The sequence below is a fragment of the Mesoplodon bidens genome (assembly GCF_964165515.1).
Source record: "Mesoplodon bidens genome assembly, contig: HAP1_SCAFFOLD_378, whole genome shotgun sequence".
Lineage (NCBI taxonomy): Eukaryota > Metazoa > Chordata > Mammalia > Artiodactyla > Ziphiidae > Mesoplodon > Mesoplodon bidens.
In genome coordinates this window covers 88,272-109,826 of record NW_027672497.1, presented here as the reverse complement: position 1 = coordinate 109,826, position 21,555 = coordinate 88,272, and the positions used below count along the sequence as shown (strand labels likewise).

At 47.4% G+C, this 21,555-nt stretch overlaps 1 protein-coding gene across 1 annotated transcript in view; it reads left to right on the top strand.

The window, feature by feature from the left end:
• Window positions 1-21,555, top strand: part of LOC308610112 (forkhead-associated domain-containing protein 1-like) — a gene marked incomplete at its 3' end in the record, with an annotated part of 102,325 nt that overhangs the window by 54,960 nt on the left and 25,810 nt on the right. The window contains 6 exon segments of the mRNA XM_081259364.1: window positions 7,098-7,221; window positions 10,883-11,013; window positions 13,251-13,340; window positions 14,367-14,471; window positions 18,218-18,325; window positions 21,074-21,157. Of these exon segments, the coding sequence (XP_081115490.1) occupies window positions 7,098-7,221; window positions 10,883-11,013; window positions 13,251-13,340; window positions 14,367-14,471; window positions 18,218-18,325; window positions 21,074-21,157 (642 nt within the window).

The following is a 21,555-nucleotide window of genomic DNA, read 5'->3' as shown; positions in this document are numbered from 1 at the left end:
CAGCAATCAGTGAAGAAAAAGCAATAAAAGGAATCCAAATTGAAAAAGAAGAAGTAAAACTGTCACTGTTTGCAGATGACAGGATACTCTACAGAGAGAATCCTAAAGATGCCACGAGAAAACTACTAGAGCTAATCAATGAACTTGGTAAAGTTGCAGGACACAAAATGAATGCACAGAAATCTCTTGCATTCCTATACACTAATGATGAAAAATCTGAAAGAGAAATTAAGGAAACACTCCCATGTACCACTGCAACAAAATAATAAAATACCTAGGAATAAACCTACCTAGGGAGACAAAGACCTGTATGCAGAAAACTGTAAGACACTGATGAAAGAAATTAAAGATGATAGCAACAGATGAAGAGATATACCATGTTCTTGGATTGGAAGAATCAATATTGTGAAAATGACTCTACTACCCAAAGCAATCTACAGATTCAATGCAATCCCTATCAAATTACCAATGGCATTTTTTAGAGAACTAGAACCGAAAAGCTTAAAATTTGTGTGGAGACACAAAAGACCCCGAATAGCCAAAGCAGTCTTGAGGGAAAAAAATGGAGGTGGAGGAATCAGACTCCCTAACTTCAGCCTATACTACAAAGCCACAGTAATCAAGACAATATGGTACTGGCACAAAAACAGAAATATAGGTCAATGGAACAGGATAGAAAGCCCAGAGATAAACCCACGCACCTATGCTCAACTTACCTATGACAAAGGAGGCAAAGATATACCATGGAGAAAAGACAGTCTCTTCAATAAGTGGTGCTGGGAAAACTGGACAGCTACATGTAAAAGAATGAAATTAGAACACTCCCTAACGCCATACACAAAAATAATCTCAAAATGGATTAGAGACCTAAATGTAAGACCAGACACTCTAAAATTCTTAGAGGAAAACATAGGAAGAACACTCTTTGACATAAATCACAGCTAGATATTTTTTGATCCACTTCCTAGAGTAATGGAAATAAATACAAAAATAAACAAATGGGACCTAATGAAACTTCAAAGCTTTTGCACAGCAAAGGAAACCATAAACAAGATGAAAAGACAACCCTCAGAATGGGGGAAAATATTTGCAAAGAAACAACTGACAAATGATTAATTTCCAAAATATATAAAGAGCTCATGCAGCTAAATATTAAAAAACAAACAACCCAATCCAAAAATGGGCAGAAAACCTAAATAGACATTTCTCCAAAGAAGATATACCGCTAGCCAAGAAGCACATGAAAAGCTGCTCAACATCATTAATTATTAGAGAAATGCAAATCAAAACTACAATGAGGTATCAGCTCACACCAGTTAGAATGGGCATCATCAGAAAATCTACAAACAACAAATGCTGGAGAAGGTGTGGAGAAAAGGGGACCCTCTTGCACTGTTGGTGGGAATATAAATTGATACAGCCACTATGGAGAACAGTATGGAGGTTCCTTAAAAAACTAAAAATAGAATTACCATAGGACCCAGCAATCCCACTACTGGGCATATACCCAGAGAAAACCATAATTCAAAAAGCCACATGCACCCCAATGTTCATTGCAGTACTATTTACAATAGCCAGATCATGGAAGCAACCTAAATGCCCATCGACGGACGAATGGTTAAAGAGGAAGTGGTACATATATACAATGGAATATTACTCAGCCATGAAAAGGAACAAAATTGGGTCATTTGTAGAGACGTGGATGCATCTAGAGACTGCCATACAGAGTGAAGTAAGTCAGAAAGAGAAGAACAAATATCATATATTAACGCATATATGTGGAACCTAGAAAAATGGTAAAGATGAACCAGTTTGCAGAGCAGAAATGGAGACACACATGTAGAGAACAAACGTATGGACACCAAGGGGGGAAAGCGGCAGGGGGTGGGGGTGGTGGTATGATGAATTGAGAGATTGGGATTTACATGTATACACTGATGTGTATAAAATGGGTGACTAATAAGAAAAATATAAATAAATAAATAAACATTTTAAAAAAAGAGATAGAAAAAAAAAAACCGTAGTCAGTGCTTGGGGGCCTTTGTTCTCTTGTGCTCTGTTTACTGTCTTTCCCTCTGTAACCGATTCTAGGTACACAGTTTCAGTCCTAGAAATGGTGCTCTAGAAAGGGCACAGATTGTGTATGGTGAACCTAGGAGATTCTAGCAGGATACTGTAGGCTCCATGAAGGCAAAGGTTGGGCCCAGTAACCTTCTAGAACTCTGTTAGGACTGTGGCTGTTTGTTTGTTCTTTATTCATCCATCCATCCATCCGTCCATTAATCCAAAGAAATATTTTGGGGGGCCTATCCCGTGCCATGCCCTCTTCCAGGCTCTGAGAATTCAGCAGAGAACAAGACAGACATGATCCTTCCCCCTGTTATGCTCTAGTGAGGGAGACAGAATAAACAAGTCAACAAATACATGCTCTAATATTTAAAGGAACTAATGACTCTCCTTCAAACCTGGTTTTGAAAAAACAATGAAAGTAACAGGTCCTGTAGGGATTATTAGTGCAAACAGCTACCTTGACATGTAGCTGACACATTAATGAGCACCTTTTTCTTGAACTGAACCCAATTTTGCTGAAATATTCCTTTCAGTTATTCTCCCATTTCAGAGCTTTCCTGAGAAAATGACATGTCTTTTTCAGGTACATGGATGAGGCTGAATTATTCCCACATACCTTTTTTTTTTTTTTGGCCGTACCACGCGGCTTGCAGGATCTTAGTTCCCTGACCAGAGATCAAACCCAGGCCTCCAGCAGTGGAAGCACAGAGTCCTAACCACTGGACTGCCAGGGAATTCCCCACATACCTTTTTTTAAATAATTGAAATATATTTGACATAGAATATTATATAATTTCCACGTATCTTTGAATATCAGCCGGTCCCAATTTGAGTATTATTTAAAGTGGCTGCCGATATCTGGGGGAAAAATGTTTTTTTACAAAGATATTATCTAGAAATAATTACACTGATGCATCATGCTGTTGCCGCCCCTACCCCTGGAGCTTCACTTATAACTGAAGAAGAATATTTTATAGCAAGGCATATATGAACCAGAGGCTCCATCGGTTTGAACTCAAATCGAGTTTCATCCACTGACATTTTAGTTTCTTAACTATTCTACTGCCTGCAGGGCATTCCACCAGAAGTGTAAGCCACATGGCAGGTTGATTTATGGTTCTGATTACTTTATGTGTTTTCCCTGGTCCCCGAAGGTGTGTGCATAATGATTTGCTCTCGCAGATCTTCGATCTGCTACAATATCACTAGAAAATTCTTACCTCCATGTGCTCTTATACGCCTGTGGTAATTAGAAGCCAAATTATCATCCTGAAACAATCACTCCTCCTAGCACTCTTAACTTTCTTATGATTCAGTGCCCATTTTGTTACACAGCTTAACAGACATTAAACATCTTGGAATTTATGCCATTACAAACAATATGGATATTTACTTTGATAGTAAAAGTATCAAAGAGGTTTGAAGACTCGTTGGAGTTTTCCAGCAATCCGAAATCCTAAAACTCTGACACTCAGATTGAAATATTTTAAATCTGTCAAAACCACTGGAGTCTTAGAGGGGAACGTATGTTTTCCCTTCTGGAAGTTTGTCTCTGTGTGTTCTATCTCTGGTATCATGCAAATAAAAGCATCAAGCTGAGAAGAGCTTACAAACACTTTCAGTGTTCCAAGGACCTTTTATGGAAAAGTTGTATTTCCCCCCAACAGAGAAAAGTAAGATGTGAAAGAATTGTTTCACTCAAAGTTTCCAAAGCACAAACATGCAAAAGTATAGCCTTGGGGAGAGTGGGGGTCAGAGTGGCCTGTGTCCCTGCAACTTCTATCATAGACCCCCGCCCAATAATGTCTCAGGTGCCCCAGGGAAAAGGTAAGTGTAACTGCCCCAAATGTCCTAGACTCTGAACCATGATGGTGCATGAAACGAGTCAGAAAACTTGTGAGACCTTGACACTTCTGTTAATTCTACCAGAGTAATAATGACAAGATTTCCAAGGACACAAACCAAGACCAAAGGCTGTGCGCGCCATCTGGTGGCCATATCAGCACGCCCGAACTCCATTACCTGGGCATGCCCACCACCTCCCCCCAATCTTTTTTTTTTTTTTTTTTTTTTTTTTAGTGTGATGCCTGCAACCTGGTCTGATGGTAAACAGGGAAATTCCTGTATTTCTTCTTTTGGAGGGATTATTTTTATTTAAGATAGTGAGTCTCTATTTACTCTTATAACAGTTATATTTAATTTAATGCACGTTTTTAAGTTTAAAAAGGGAGCTGCTTCTACGAAAAATGCTAAGAAATTATAGTGGGACTAGCCAAGAGACATGGGAAAAATGGTGAAAGTGGTATATGAATGACTGAAGTTTAGGAACTCTCTTCGGGTGGGGTTGCCAGATAAAGTAAGGACACCCAGTTAAATTTGAATTTTAGAATTTCGTTTTAGTGTGTGTCCCAAATATTGCATGGGACACATTTGCACTGAAATATTATTCATTATCTGAAATCCTAATTTAAGTGAACATCCATTTTTCCTCCCCTAAATCTGGCAAACTTACCTTAGGAGAACAATGAAATTGCACCCATAACTTCCCTGGTGGCACAGTGGTTAGGAATCCGCCTGCCAGTGCAGGGGACACGGGCTCGAGCCCTGGTCTGGGAAGATCCCACATGCCGCGGAACATCTAAGCCCGTGTGCCACAACTATTGAGCCGTCGTGCCACAACTACTGAAGTCCGTGCGCCTAGAGCCCATGCTCTGCAACAAGAGAAGGCGCTGCAATAAACCTGTGCACCGCAACAAAGACCCAACACGGCCAAAAATAAATAAATAAAATAAATAAATTTATTTTAAAGAAAAGAAAAGAAATTGCACCCTTCTCCTTGTCACTTCCATTTTGATCTATCAAAACAAGCTAGTGGGGCTTCCCTGTAGCGCAGTGGTTGAGAGTCCACCTGCCAATGCAGGGGACGCAGGTTCGTGCCCCAGTCCAGGAAGATCCCCCATGCCGTGGAGCGGCTGGGCCCGTGGGCCATGGCCACTGAGCCTGCATGTCCGGAGCCTGTGCTCTGCAACGGGAGAGGCCACAACAGTGAGAGGCCCGCGTACAGCAAAAAAAAAAAAAAAATACTAAAACAAAACAAGCTAGCTCTTGTCCTGTCTACGGATTGTGTGGCATTTATGCCCCAATAAACGTGTCCCTGTGTTAGTACTGAGGCCTCACATCTGAAAAATCACAGGGCAAAGGCCCACAGTGCACCTTGAGGTGGGAAAGTCCTGGCCACTCAGAACAAGCAGTCTGGCCACATCAGACCGAGAGGGAGGGGGTTCCAGGCCCAGCTCTCTTTCCTGGCCTCTCGGGTACCTGCTCTGTGGAGGCCGAGGCCTGGCAGCTACTTTCGGGCCCTTACCAACGTTGCCTTTGATGGAGAGCCTTCCACACCCCACGTGTAGACCTAGACCCCTGGAGGGGGGCCCGCCCTTGAGGGGGCTCTGAGCCATGGACTTAGAGGGTGCTCACAGCAGCCATAGATAGAGCCGACCTGTGGTCCTCCCACCCACGATTCCTGTATTTCCTCTTTTTTTTCTTTTTTTTTTTTGTGGTACACATGCCTCTGACTGTTGTGGCCTCTCCCAGTGCAGAGCACAGGCTCCAGACGCACAGGCTCAGCGGCCATGGCCCACAGACACAGCTGCTCCGCGGCATGTGGGATCTTCCCGGACTGGGGCACGAACCCGCGTCACCTGCATCGGAAGGCGGACTCTCAACCACTGCACCACCAGGGAAGCCCCTGTATTTCCTCTTAATAACAACCACACTGGCGTTTAAGTGAGCCTGGCAAGGCTTACAAATGCACACATAAAGATTACCAACTACCTTCCCCAGAGACGGACGAGGGAAGCTGAAGCTAAAACACCCCGTGAGGGCTTCCCTGGTGGCGCAGTGGTTGAGAGTCCGCATGCCGATGCAGGGGACACAGGTTCGTGCCCCGGTCCGGGAAGATCCCACATGCCGCGGAGCGGCTGGGCCCGTGAGCCATGGCCGCTGAGCCTGCGCGTCCGGAGCCTGTGCTCCGCAATGGGAGAGGCCACAACTGTGAGAGGCCCGCGTACCGCAAAAAAAAAAACACAAAAATCCCCCGAAACAAAACAAAAAAAACACCCCGTGGGTAGTCAGAGGAGAGGACCGTCACAGCTCATCCCCCTGTGCCGTGTGCCAGGCATGATCTGAGCACTTGTACACATGTTAACTTATTAAAATACTTCTCACAATCCTATCAGGTTGGGACTACCATCACCCCACGTACAGACTGAACAAAAGGAAACAGAATATGGTGTCCTCCTTGTGTTCACAAAGCCCGTTAACTGGCAGAGACAGGACTTGAAGGCCACAGTCCGGCTCCCGAGTCCATGCCATGCTTTACAGCCTCCAACTTCTCACGCTCATTCCTAGAGCCACCTGGGAAGGAGGAACCAGGCAACTAAAGACTGGGTTTGAATCAGACACCACGTCTGACCAGCCACATAATCCCGAGCAGGGGGCCTCGCCTCTTTGAGTCTCAACCTGGCTCCGTTGCAAAATGGGCACATTAATGGGAACGTCAGCCTTCAGCAACGCTGTGACGAGTATCAGTGTAGCATGTGTGAACGGGCTTTGTAAACTCTGGAGTGTTCTGTGAGGTATAAACTACCCTCTATTCTCATTAGAGGGAATTCATTTCATAACCTGCTCCCGGCTCTTGAACTTTGCTGTGCATCCAGTCAGTGCTGGATGATCTGGAACCAACAGCTGGTCTATTTATGGCTGAAAACCCACAGGTCATAGGAAGACAGCAGCACCGGAGCCCCTGGGTGGCCACAAAGATAAGGTTCGTGTCTCGAGGACCGATGACATGGTGGTCACTGAAGGAACAGGCCCCTCCTGCCCCTTCCACTAGTTACAACTGAAAACCTTGGTTTCCCCAACACCCCGATCCAATGTCAACCCGACTCTTTGCCCAACGTTGGAGAAGTACCGGCGTGTCCTGCAGGCCTGGCTGGCCCCCTCTGACTGTGTGTTGCCTCCTTCCACAGATCAGTGCCCTACAGCAAGGCTACAACCAGGTGCTGTGCCAGACCCTGTCTGAGAGAAAATTAGAAATCACCTCCCTGAAGCACGAGGTTGAGAACTTAAGGAGGGACGCCGCCATCACGTCAGGTGAGGCCCTTCTGCATTCAGGCCCCAGAGCTTCTGCCCTCCCCCTGCAGACATCACCAGTCAACCAGCACACCTGTGCCCTTGACCTGGGTGCAGCCTCAGGGATCACCCGTGTCGGTGCATTAGAGTTCTCCCTCAGTGGAGGTTTCTTGCCACCCAGTTCCGAGGGCAGGGCCAGGTAAATATTTGAGAGAATGGTATCTCTTGGCTACAAGGTCTCCTGAGCACTGGCCCCACCAGGGAGAACACAGGTCGCCTTGTGGCTTGGGTGGTTCCACAAAGCAGCCTGAGTGCAAACTAGAGCGTGGACAAAATGGGGTCACTCCTTTAAGGCACCCATGGTCTCACCCATTTCAGCCGAGTGCACTTGGGCCCAAGGGAAACCATTTTCTAATTTGATCAGAGGTGGTTCCCTGATAAAGGGCTTGGGTTGGGAGAGGGGCAGCCAACGCACAGCTGTGACTGAGCTTTGATTCCCTGGATTCCTTCATTGCTTCCACATGTTTCTTGAGCTCCTACTAGGTGTCAGGCCCCGTTCCAGGCTCCGGGGAGGGAGAGCCAAGCAAGACAGTCAGATTCCTGTACTCACAGATTTGGGAGGGGGTGACAGACAATAAAAGTAAACGGATGAATAAACAAGCCCACTTCAGAGAGCAATGGTGCTGTGGAGAAAATAAACTGTGTGTCGTGGTGGCCAGCGCTTCAAGGGGGGAGGCCAAGGGGGACCAGCTTAGTGGGTGTGCAACCATGGAACTCAGGTGGGACTTGAACCCGTGGGCTGGGACTCGAACTCAGTCAGAACCCACTATCTTTTAATCGAGATCACGCATGTGGTCTCGGGACTTAACTAAAGCTCAGGTTCATTATGTCTCATCGCAGAAAGAATTCAGTGAAAGACAAAGTAAGAAGTGGATTTCTTTAGAGAGAAACACACTCCACAGACAGAGTGTGGGCCATCTCAGAAGGCTAGAGGCCCCCAAATATGGGGCGGTTAGTTTTTATGGGCTGGGTAATTTTATAGGCTAATGAGTGGGAGGATTGGGACAACTCTAATATTTTGGGGAAGGGGCGGGGATTTCCAGGCATTGGGCCACCACCCACTTTTTTTTTTTCTTTTTCTGTACGCAGGCCTCTCGCTGTTGTGGCCTCTCCCGTTGCGGAGCACAGGCTCTGGACACGCAGGCTCAACGGCCATTGCTCACGGGCCCAGCTGTTCCACAGCATGTGGGATCTTCCCGGACCAGGGCACGAACCCATGTCCCCTGGATCGGCAGGCAGACTCTCAACCACCGCGCCACCAGGGAAGCCCCACCACCCACTTTTTGACCTTTATGGTCAGCCTCGGAAGAGTCCTGGTGCTGGTGCGTGTGTCATTTTGCTCATGTATTACAATGAGTCTGTAATGAGGCTCCAGTTCCCCTGGAAGTCGAATCATACACCCCCTTGGACCTAGCCGATACTAACCAGTTTATGCTGCATCCTCCACGGCTATGTCCTTCTTTTAGAGAGGACCTGTTTCAGGTGGGCAAGGACAAGCCAAGGGCAAGCGAGGCTGCGTGGAGTGAACAGGGGATTGTGAGGCTGGGCAGGGTCGGGGGGTCTGCGTTTTTATTCCAAGGGTGTTGGGAATCCAGTGGAGTTTTTTAAGCAGAAACTGACATGTCTAGAGACCTGAAGAGGAGGGACCACTCACAGACGAGGGGAGGGAGAGAAGCAGGTGACAGGGAGGAGGCAGTGAGCCTCGGAGGGGCACATCACTCTGAAAGCAGCCAGCGCATAGCAGGAAACATGCCCACAGCTGTAGAAGGCAGGCATAGCATTGAGTCGCACGTGGATCCCCATCTCTGTATGAATCTGTGCTTTTCTTCTGCCTCACTCTGCAACTTAATCACACCCAGCCCCACCCCCTGCTACCCCCAGGTCTCTGCTTATGCTCCTCCCTCACTTGGGATGTCCTCAGATATTTTCTGAGCACCTCCCCCAGGCTAGGTGCTGTTCTGGGCACCAGGAATGGAAGGATGAACTCGCTGGTCCTCACCTTCCTCCCGTATGTCGCCCAGTGAAACCTCATCCAAGCATCAAGCCTGTCTCAGATCCCACCTTCTCCGATCAGGGAGTCGGACAGACCTGGGTTGGGATAACGCTTGAGATGGGCTGGACCCACTCAAAGTGTGGCAAGCCCCAGAGGGATTTCCAAGTAACTGAACTGTGTCCTGGAGGCAGAGCTCATTTTTAAAATGAAATTCTGGAGCATTTTGTGCTTTATTTCATAGACATTCTTGATTGATACCTACCACTAAAACTAGGCCTGATGTTCTTTCAAGAAAACAACTGTAGGAGATAACCCAATACCACTGCATTTATGCACCCTTCTTCCCACTTTTATTCAAAATGATACTACAATGCAAGAGGGAAGAGATATGGGGATATATGTATATGCATAACTGATTCACTTGGTTATAAAGCAGAAACTAACATACCATTGTAAAGCAATTATACTCCAATAAAGATGTTTAAAAAAATGGTGCTACAGTAATGGAGTAGTTATCTATTGCTGCATAACAAGTTACCCCAAAATGTAATGGATAAAACCCCAACCAATATTTATTATCTGCCCCAGTTTCTGTAGTTCAGGAATTTGAGCGGGGGGTGACTTAGTTCTCATGAGTTGCAGTCAAGATGTCAGCTGGGGCATCAGTCATGTCATCTAAAGCCTCGGGGGGAGCCGGAGGATCCCCCTTCCGAATGGCTGCTCATGTGGCTATTGGCTGGAGGCCTTAGTCCCTCAGCACACATGCTTCTCTCTAGGGCTGCTTGAGTGTCCTCATGACACAGCAGTTGGCTTCCCCCGGAGTGAGTGATTCGAGAGAGAGCAAAGAGGAGGCCACAGTGTATTTTATGACCCAGCCTGGGAGGAAACATTCCATCATTTCCACAGTATCATATTGGTTACCCATGGCAGCCCTATTCAGGGTGGGAGGGGCTACACAGGGCATGAATTCTAGGTGGTAGGGATCATTGGGGCCATTTTGGAAGCTGGCTGCCGAGAAAAATAATAGGCGCCCTGTAACAAACATAATTTAGCCACTTTGAGTTCTTGGGACATACCGCATCATTTGACCCTTACAATAACTCTGTGTGGGACAGACAGTGGGAGGTGAAATAACTTGTCCAAGACCACCAAGCTAATAAGTGGTAGAGAGGGGTCCAAACTCAGAGGAGTGTGAAAACCACCACCCCATCAATAGCGTCCAGCAGTGCCCTCTGCCACACGCCCGTCTCCTGGCCTCTGGAGAAGAATTCCTGGACCTTCCCTGTGCTGGGCCTTTGTTCCCCAGGCCCATGGTGTGGCCTCTCCTCCCAGCTTTGCCTGGCCTGTGCCCACAAGGGGCCCCCAAAGGCTTCTCCTCTCGCTGGTGCTGACTGCCCCTCATTCTCACTGAAGCCTCAAACCCTGTTCCGTGGACTTTGCTCTCATTCCCATTCCTGCTCTGGGACCCTTGGAAAAAGCCTCCCCAGTTCTAGGAGGGCACCGGTGGTGGGCCAGACTTGGAAGGTCTTGTCCAAACGTTGGCTGACAGCCATGGTGTTGCCAATAATCCTTCCTGCCTCTTTGACCTCCATAAGTCTTTTGTTTTGGTTTGGTTTGGTTCTTTTACAGAGATGGTGTCATCTTTGCAAAGAGACGTGTTAGTAAAGGATGGTCAAGTTCAACAACTAAAACAGGAGGTGAATCAACTGAAAAGTGAGAACAAAGAAAAGGATCACCAGCTCGAAGCCCTCAGCTCCAGAGTGAGTGTCGGGTCATCAGCAAATTGTAGCTGCAAAAAGCAGACACAGTGGAGTCACATGACACACGGTGGTGAGATGAGGCCAGTGCCCAAGGACACAGGGAGGGTAGCTGCTGGGCAGGTGGCCAACTTCTCTGAAGCCTTTCAAAGGACAGTGTGTATGTGGCTCAGAAGAAGCATAATATATTTTCAAATCCAGCAAACATTTTCTAACCCCTATTATAAATGAGTTTGTTTAATCCCAGCAACAAACCCACCTATGAGCATATACTGCCAGTACAAAGTTTAACATTAAACAGAATACGATCTCTCTGTGAGCAAGGATGACCACACGGCTGCATCATGGTCCCAGCACCACTGGTTCTCATAATTGTCTTCAAAGCAGAATATCTGAAGATCCAGATGCAAACACGCAGACTCTCATTTCTTCCTTAGACTTTAGTGTGTAGAATGTCTCTATGGAAGATGAACGTGGTAGGCAAGCAAAGAGCTTTTTCCATGTAACTGACTATTTGCAACTCTTGCCTTCAATGCTAACTTTAGAATCCTGACTCTATAGGATAAGATTTCTCAGTATTTGCATGATGTGCCTGTTTCTGTGAGTCAAGGTAAAACCTGAAAGCTTTCATCTCAGGTGGCAACTCAGAGATTCCCAGAGGCTACCCGATAGCTAGGTCTGCATGGGGGTGGGGTGAGAACAGATCTTGAGGTTCCAAGGAAAAGGCACAATAAGTAATACCTGGTACGTAGTACCATATCCAGTTTGGAGCTGGTGAAAGGCACTGCATGAGCTTTGGGATCAGACAGACCAGGGTCCCATCCCAGAGCTTTCTTTTATTGTAACTTATTTGGCCTCCATTTCCCCATCTGTGAAATGGGGATGACAAAATCGTTTTCTGAGAAGTGGGAGGCTGGTTTTAGTTGTGCTGTTCTGCCTCTGCCCTGGGTTGGCTGCCTGGCCAAGCCCTCTGCATTCGTTTCTCCCAAGCAGAGTGTCTTCCCAGGCATGTGCTATAGCTGTTTTATGTGGGGTGTGTGTGTGTGTGTGTGTTTTGGGGACGGGAAGGGGATGCAGAGGTGGTGCTAAGTAGAAGGAATCTGCAAAGACAGCACCTGCTTGGCTCTTCTACCTCCTGAAATGCATTTGGATGATTTATGTCCCCGTTTCCCCTTCCTCGTTGACCTCGGAATGAGGTCCCTTCTCCTCTAGACTGTGCTGGCCAATAGAAGAAGGGCTCGTCACCACCAAGGGTTCTGCTCTTGTGAACATTTGATATGCCTTTTTTTTTAATGACATACATCATGTGTGTTAATTTTAGAAAAATAAGTAGATGACATTGAGAAGAAAAAATAAAAAGAGAGGAGAGGAAATGCAACCTTGAGAAATCAGTGTTAATATTTTCATGTATGTTCTTCCAGTCTTATTTGTATATATTGCCTAGAAATCAATCAATCAATCATTTTATAGTGAATTTATACTATGCACATTTTTAAAAATTTTAAATACTTACTATTTTCCCATGCTAATAAATCAACGCTCTTATCATTCGTCTTAAAAGCTACATACTTTCTCCTGGATGTACCCAGTGTTATAAAGTGGTCTGCTGTTCTAAACAACACTTGGGTTGTTTCCTCTTTTTTTTTTTTTCTTCCACTGTTACGGACAATTCTGTGAAGAGCATCCTTGAAACTACAGATTTACTTATTTCTCCAGTCATTGTCCTTAAGGTACATTCCTAAAGTGGGAATTGCTGGGTCAAAAGAAGGCACATCCATTCTTATGCCGTTAATTCCTGTTGCCGAGCCGCCTTCGGGCAAGACAGCTCCGTTTACCCCTCCACACCAGTCGGCGCAGTTGTGTCTTTGAGACTCAACCTGCACAAAAGCCGTAAGATGGACCCGAGCTCACTGGCTCGGGCCCCTCCACCCTCACCGGTCACAGCGTGAAAACATCCCAATTCCTGCACCCTAAGTACCCAGACTCTGCAAAGCTGGATTTCCCCTGCAGTGAAGTTTGCTAACTTTGAAGAGGAATTTGGATGCTCTATTCCTCAGAACTCATGAGAGGGGTGAACTGGGAACGACTGCAGGATCCCGTGCTCCCATCACACAAATGGTCTTACCTCTCAGAATTCAGAGGTGTGATTGGGTTATACAGCAGGAAACACTCCTGGGCGTGAACACAGGTACTTGGGACCCCCAGCCAAGCCCCTGTGGCCTTGTCCTTTTTCTCCACAGTGCTCAGTGCTGAAAGAAGAGTTACAGAAGGAAGATGCCCAGAAGGAGAAGTGGGAAGCCCAAGAGAAAGAGTTAAAACTCTGCAAAACCGTGCGTTGAACCTCCTGACCCCTAGGTGTCCACTGAAAGCCTAGATTGTGACCTTGAGTGTTTTGGAGGGGTTCCTTGGCTCATTAGCTAGCACAAGCTCTGGGGCTTTCTGGGTGTTTGTCTGTTAATGTAGTCTCCTAATTCTTTGATTTTCTAGCCTCAAAGAGATGGGTGAAAAGTCCATGGAAAACACACTCTCCCCAGATTTTCTGGGCAGTTGGCTCAAGGCCCCTCATCAGGATTCCCCTGGGGAAAGGGACGGGAGGTGGCCACCGTATGCTGCTAGAAATTCAACGTGGTCCCTACCCCTGGACTTTGATGCCCAGACTTTCATGATCCACTGTCACAAGTTTTATCACGGCCCTGATCACTGTTATTAACACAACTCTTCTTGAATTATTTTTGCTTAAATACATTCAATTTTACAACAATTCATAAAAACAAAATAAAAAGCAAATGTATCACTGGCCTTGTATGGAAGGTGAACATAAAAATCAATACAGTGAAATGATGACAACTCAATATAAATGTTCACCCCCTGTACCGGCCCGAACCCTCGTGCACATCACCAGGCATACGTTTTCCATCCATTGGGAAGGACCGTGCCTGGGACGGGGAAAGGAGACGTGTGTTCTTCTCTCTGTCAGGAGCACACTTCTCTGCCTCAAATGAGATAAAAGAAAAATGTCATTGTTCTTTGCTTCCAAACTGTGCCCATTGTGTCTTCCAAACAGCCCTTATTTAGATTGAACTCAAAAATGTGCCCCAAGGAAAGAGACTCTAATGAGTGGATAGGTATCTTATACTGTTTAATCCAGGATCCATGCTGATCTTCAAAAGAAACTCAAATTTTCCCTCACCCAGCCCTTTCTCTGCATCCGTTGAAAGAAAGTCTCCTTTGCCTCAAAGATGTGGAATTGTCCCCCAAGGGAAGGAATGAAGCGAATCCCAGACTAGGTTTCTGCCTTAATGAACCGGATGAAATGAGTTCTGAAGTTGACTTCCCTGTTGTTGGAACTCTTTCAGCAAATCCATGACATGGAAAAAGAAATGAGGAAGCTGAGGGTGGAGCTGAAAAGGAGCAGTACCGAGCAGAGCCTGATCTCTATGACGCTGCAGGAAAAGAGCAAGGTATGGCAGGGACAGGTCGGCCTGGGAACCACTCTGGGGCCAGCACTCCACCTGCATCATCTCTGTTCATCCTCACAATGACCCCATGCGGTCTATACTGGTATTAACCCCACTTTACAGTCGGGAAAACTGACACAGAGGTGAAGGAAGTTTTCCAAGTTCACTTGCATAAAGTAGTTGTGGCAGAACTTGAATCCAGGTCTGCCTGACTCCAAAGCTCCTGTGAGTAACCACTACCCTAGACTGCCTTCAAATCTTAATTGTGAAATTATCTAAGAAAGAATTGATCCATTAAACCAAGTTTGCCAATGATGTTTTTCCAACTTAAATTCTCATATTGATTTTTTTTTGTCTTTTTGTTCCATCATTGAGAATGTTTTTAAAACTCTCAACATGTTTGTCATTTGTGTGTTTCTTCTTTTAATATGAACGATGTTTGCTTTATATGTTTTGAGGCTGTGTTACTAGGTGCATATAAATTTAGAATCCTAACACTTCCTGTAGAGCAAAACTTTAGATCATCATGAAATGTCCCTTTTCATCTCTAGTAGTGTTTCTCCCTTAACGTCTCCTTTGTCATTTAGCTTCCTCACTGGCTTTCTGTTGGTTAGAGTTTTCATACCATATCTTTTTCATATGTTCTCTGTCAAGTTTTGTGTTAAGGTTTAGACATATGCCTTCAAATAGCGTATCATTTTTACAAAATCCAGTTTGACAATCTTTGACTTTTAGTCCATTTATATTATGTAATTACTCGTGTACTGGGGTTTAAATCTACCTTCTTGCTCAATACCAGTTGTACCATCTGTGCTATGTTCCTTTTTCTCTCCTTTCTTGCCTCCTTCTGAGTGGATGGTTTTCTCTTATTCCACTTTCCCCCTCTATTAGCTTGGAAATATTTCACTTTTTTACTATTCTTTTAGTAATAGTAAGACAATAGCATTCATCCTTGACTCACCAAAATCACACATTAATTAAGTTTTTCACTCTTCTACTATTCTCTTAGTAGTCATCCTGAAGACTACAATATGCATTCTTTTTTTTTTTTTTTTTTTTTTTTGCGGTACGTGGGCCTCTCACTGTTGTGGCCTCTCCCGTTGTGGAGCACAGGCTCCGGACGCACAGGCTCAGTGGCCATGTCCCACGGGCCCAGCCGTTCCGTGGCATGTGGGATCCTCCCAGACCGGAACACGAACCCATGTCCCCTGCATCGGCAGGCGGACTCTCAACCACTGCACCACCAGGGAAGCCCTGCATTCTTAACTTACCAAGAGGCAATAGTAGTTGATAATTATGCCCTTCTCCTTGACAGTGCAATGAGTTTCAAACACCTTAACCTCACTTACCCCCTCCAGATTTATAAGCCATTGCTGTCATTTTCTAAACTCCTCTTGATAGTTAATACCCCCAAGACATTAGTAGTGTTTTGCTATAGTCAGTATCATATCCACACATTACCCTTACTGTTGCTTGTCTTTTCTGCATCTCTGATCACCCACCTGGGTTCATTTTTCTTGTGTCTGAAGAATACCCTTTAATGTTTTCCCTCATGGTGGCTCTGCTGATGACAAATTCTCAAATGTGCCTGTTTGTCTGTCTGGAGATGTATATTTAACCTCCATTCTTAAAACACATTTGACTGCGTATTGAATTCTACAATGGCAATTCTTTTCTTTCAGCACATTAGATACAGCATTAGATGTGTCACTATTGTCTTGTGGCTCCTATTATTTCTATTTAGAAGTCATCTGTAAGCCTAACTGTTGTACCTTTGCATAATCTGTCTTTTTCTCCAGTTGCTTTTAAGATTGTCTTTTCCCTTGATTTCCAGCAGTTTTATTATGGTTTATCTAGGGGTGGATTCAGTTTTATTTACCTCGTTCAGAGTTCGTAGGGTCTTCTTGAATCCCTAGCTTGGTGTTTTGCCTTAGTTCAGGCACTTGGGCTCTGTACCACACAGGCAGTGGGGAGCTCCTAAGGCTTCTGAACAAGTGACTGATGCAATGACATTTGTGGACAGTAATCAGGGTGAAAATGATCGTTACAATTTCTCACATACTAGGCGTTCCCTTGAACATTTCATCTCTTCATCTTCACAACAGCGCTGTGATCTAGAAATCATCCTCTCCATTTTACAGATGAGAAAGTCAAGGCTACTAGTTACTAGTAAAGTAACTAGCCCAATGGCACAGTCGGTTTTGTCTGACTCCAGGTTCGTCTGACTTCAGTGACGCTGGCGTAGCAAACAGCCACATGCTACTGTTTACACTGAAATTAATGAAAATTAACTAAAATTTTTAGTTCAGTTCCTCCGTCACACCAGCCCCATTTCGAGTGCTCGATCCCCAGATGTGGCTGGTGGCTGCCGTATTAGACAACACAGCCTCGCTCAGAGTACCTGTACCGCTGGAGAAATTTCTGTTGGACAGAGCTGCCTTACAGCTGGGTAACTCTCAGAGTACCGTTAAGATTGCACTGGAAGAATCTAAACTCGAGGCGAGGAGGCCAGTTGTCACAGTCCAGCTTGCATGTTAGAGGGACTGGAGGACAGGCGTGAGACCACCAAGTGTGAGGGAGGGAGCAGGGCGGCCGCTGAAGGTGACTCTGAGGCTTGGGGACGGGAACGGGGGCTGTTCATGCAGAACACAGACAGGGGCAGAGTCCAAGGCTGGACTTGGCTTTTGCAGCACATGAAAAAGGCTGCTGACATAGAAGTCCGAGCATGTTTAGACCTGGGAGAAAACTAAGGCCCAGAGAGCTTAGATGACTTTTCCAAGGTAACGGAGCTGGGTAGAGGCTCTTCCACTGGACCACACTACTCAGAAGAAAGCTCTTAAGGGCTTTTCTGGGTCTTTTATTACATCCCTGTGATCCCCCTCTTCAGATCCCTAAAAAAACAGCCTGTGAATTTGTTTCAGCACAAAAACTTTCCATTTATTTATGAGAGTTTCCCTCATTTCCTGTTAGTGCCAGGGCCCAGGGCTCAGCAGGTGCATCCAAGAATTGAGCAGCTGCAAGGCCTACACTGGCCAGCCAAGGGTAGCGTGGAGCACGCCCAAGCTTACCGTGCGTTGACTGTTACCCAAGCAAGGGGGGAAAAGTAGGCAAGCTTCTCCACTTTAAATACCTTCCTTGGCAGGCTGCAGTTCTTAATAGACATTGCTTTAGCAAGCCTCCAGAGAGGTTACCACCAGTGAGTGTGCTCAAAGTGGTAACGACAAACAGTTATGATAATAAACCCAATCATAACATTTCCAAGTACCCATCACGAGTTATTAGAACGAGACTGTACGGCGGACATTCCTGTCCACCTTTCCTAGGTTACAACAGTACTTAACACACTCACAGAGCCCTTAAGCACTATTCCAAACATTGAATCCCCACAATAACTCTATGCAGTGATACTAGTATCATCATCCCCATTTGACAGATGAGGACACTGAGTCACGGAGCAGTGAAATAACTTTCCGAGTGTCGTACGGCTTGTTTGGAACCGAGCTGGGATGGGAGTGTGCGGTAGAACATAGTTGAGTCCCGGGTGCAGAGCTCGGCCCTTTCCCGTAGGGGGCAACTCCCTGTGAGTTTGCCTCCACCCTGTGCATGCCTGTGACCCCTGCTGCTGGGCTGCAGCTGTCCCTACCCCTCAGGGACTCCCCCACTGCCATTAGCAGCCCCCCCAGAAGAGTTTCCCCAGAGGGCATGATGATCACATTAGCAGCAAGCCCACGCTTTCATCATCCTTTCAGGTGGAAGAGAAGCTTCGGGAGGATTCCAGAAGGAAATTGCTTCAGCTGCAAGAAATGAGGAACAGAGAAAACCTCATTAAAGCCAATTTGGAAAGGGCAGTAGGTCAGGTAGGCGTGCTGCAGAGCCCCTTCACGGGCCCGTGCTCTCCACGGAATCCCGCACCCAAGCGGCCGGCAGGGATGAATGAGGAGGAAGACGGCCTGGCTTAGTTCACCCGCTTATCTCAGGGGCAGGGCTTTGTGCGGCTTCGGCGTCCCCGTGGATTTCACTAAAGAGGCTTTTCCTTCTGGGAAGCTGCCCACTCCAGTGTTTGCTGCTGCCTGAGACCCTGACCAAGCAGCCAGTCCCAGCTCAAGGCCCACCCCAGGGAACCAGCTGTGCGGTTCCCTCTTGGGAAGGGTTTGAGCTCTTGACCCCGGTGGTGTTTCTAGCACTTTCTCCTTCACATTTTTTGTCCTGACATTTACAGCGATCTTTCTTCCTCTGGGACCCCAAACAGATGCTACAGTCAGTGTCCCCAGGGAAATGCCACATTTCTGTTTGTTGGTTTGTTTGTTTGTTTGTTTTGTTTGGCTGAACCGCGTGGCCTGCAGGATTTTAGTTCCCCAACCAGGGATGGAACCCGTGCCCCCTGCAGTGGCTGCGTGGAATCTTAACCACTGGAGCGCCAGGGAAGTCCTGCCACTTTTCTTAATAAAGTAAAACCCAGAATACCACAGCTTATGCCAGGTGGAGGTGGGCAGGGTGGGGAGAGGGCCATTTCCCAGGGCTCTGACCCACGATGGCCCAGTGGCCCTTCCTCTGACACGTGGCACAGACATGAGGGCCAGAACATGCAAACGAGCCTTCACCAAAGGCTAAGGGAGAGCAAAGGAGAACCCAAGACGGGGCACTGGCCCTCCAGAACACAGCCCACCGAGGGCAGCCCATCTTGGACCCCCTCCACGAGGCATCCTCTCCTGGCAGCCACGGCTCCAGGGGGACCAAGAACGTTTTGCATGTATGTGTTTGTGCTTTTCTTTTTCTGGGAGAGTGAGTCCACCTCGTCACTCATTGGGTGCTCAGAAGGATCTGTAAACCACCAAAAAAGGTTAAGAACCACAATCCTCAAAGGAGCCCTCCGTCCCACCCAGCCCAGTTCCCAAAGCCCTTGCGTTTGGTAGCATCCAAGCCTGAACCATCAGTGTGACCGGAATTTGTCCCACGCGCTAAACTTCAGAGGCACCCACAAGTTAAAGGACGATGCTGACCCTCAGGTAGGTTTTAAAGCCTCTTCAACCAACTTCCACACCATCACCCCCGGTGTCCTTTCTCCTGCAGGGTGCCGACCCCTTAGCAAGGCAGAGAGCCCGCCAGCCTGGGCTTCCCTCCGTGCACCTGGGCTACCCCTCACCTTGCTGGCACTCTGCACTCACGGCGCACACCCGCCTTGAGGGCATGATCTGCGCCACTTGCCGAGCGCCTGGTCATGGCTCTGGTCAGGGGTCATCCAGGAAGACCCTCAAAGACACTGAGATTCCTCCAGGTCTAGACTCGAGAGAGAAAGGACGAACGAGGCTTCTCTGCGCTGCCTGGGCCTTCCTGCTTCACCCCCTTGTCTCCACAGCCCACTCCCGGCCTAAAGTCCTGCCCTTCCCCAGGCCAGTGACCACAGGACTCAGCCCATCGTCCAGCAGGACCTGTCCCTCCCCACCCCCACCCCCCACCAAGCAGTCCTGTAGGGCGCCTCTGGTGATAACGCGGGCCATTGCCCACAGGGCCCTCTCTACATAACCTCTTCCTCAGGCGAGCTAGGACCCTCCCTTGGCCATGAAACCAGCAGACGACCCAGAGTCCCTCCAATCACCCGGCTGGCTTCTGGCAGGATGACTGCAGAGGTGTCCTTAGGAGAGTCACAATTCCTCTACTTGGCTTCCCAGAGCTCCCTGGTGTGCAGCAGACTCCTGTGTCTTAGGACCTGTTGACGTTCTCATTGATTCCGTGGCCCTTGTGGTCCTTCAGGGCTCTGTTTTAGAGCCTTTCATGACCACATTTTGCCAGTGAGCCAAAAACCCAGGCCAAGGGCCATCACGTTGGGAAATTTCCAGAGAATCTTGGGCTTCTTTGCCGTTCAAGTCTCATGAGCCTGGGGCATCTTGAACTCGTCATTCTAGAAGCCCTGATTTAATTTAACTGCATTGTTTCATCATCCATAATATGAAGACACCAGCATCAGGGAGGCACTCAGTAAAAACTGGCTGAACTGAAGGAGAGGACTTTGAACATCTGACTTGACAGGTGTTTCTGTTCTAAGCATTCGATGAACGTTTATTGAGTGCCTGCTGTGTGCCAGGCACTGCACCAGGCTCCGGGGACCTGGAGAGGAATACAGGAGACGTCGTCTTCAGGACACAAGGTCTAAGGCACAAAACGGCAGCAGGCAGCTCCACCTTCTCTCCCCAGGAGCCCTTGCTGATGACACGAGTTACCCGGGCTGGCAGCCTCAATGTTTATCTCACAGCCTGGTGCCAACGTAGCAATTACGGAAGAGCGCTCCTGGCCCTGGACTTCCCACTGGATAATTGGCAGCAAGTGGCTCTTCCGAGAGCCCGAGACGTGTGTGTGCTGACCGTGTGCGTCGGCTAGGTTAAGCGGGCACACCTGAAAAGTCATTAAAACCTGCTGTCCCCCTCTCTTGTGTGGGCACTGCCCCTTCCGGTGAGAGGTGAAGGTGTTAATTACCCATAATGACCACTAAAGGTGTGCAGAGCCTTCTCACCGATTTCTCCCAGACCCAGCAATGGAGGTGCCTCCCCTAGCCTTGCAGCTGCAGCTGCGCCACTCACCTCATCCCCTTCCCTTTCTTTGTGCTGCAGCTGGAGCTTTTCAGAGGTCAGGTCCTCAAGGCCACTTGCGGACGCGTGAAACCATTCCAGGACAAACCTGTCTCCAATCAGACGGCTCGTCTCTCTTCCCCACTTTCTCCTTCAGGGACCCGGGGCTCCAGACACTGGGAGCATATGTTCCTGTTTTTTGTTGGTGGCACATATTTTTCACACTGTTGCTACACCATGAAATTTGTTTTGATTTTCTGGGATTTCCTGGCTTTTAAAGTAAAAGCCAGTTAAACTCCCTTGCAGTGTTTCTGTGAAAATCAAATTAAACCACCCAGGACTGTGTCTGGTCGGCAGACCCGCACGGTGAACCTCCGTTAGCCCCGCGAGGAAAGGGGCGGCCTCAGCATGGACGGTGCGTCCTCGCTCGCTCGTTCCTCCTGAAGTGGCAGATGGCAGTGAGGGTGGGCCTCTGGCTGTAACGATGCCTTATTATCCTTCCGTTTATCCTCTCCAATCCTGGG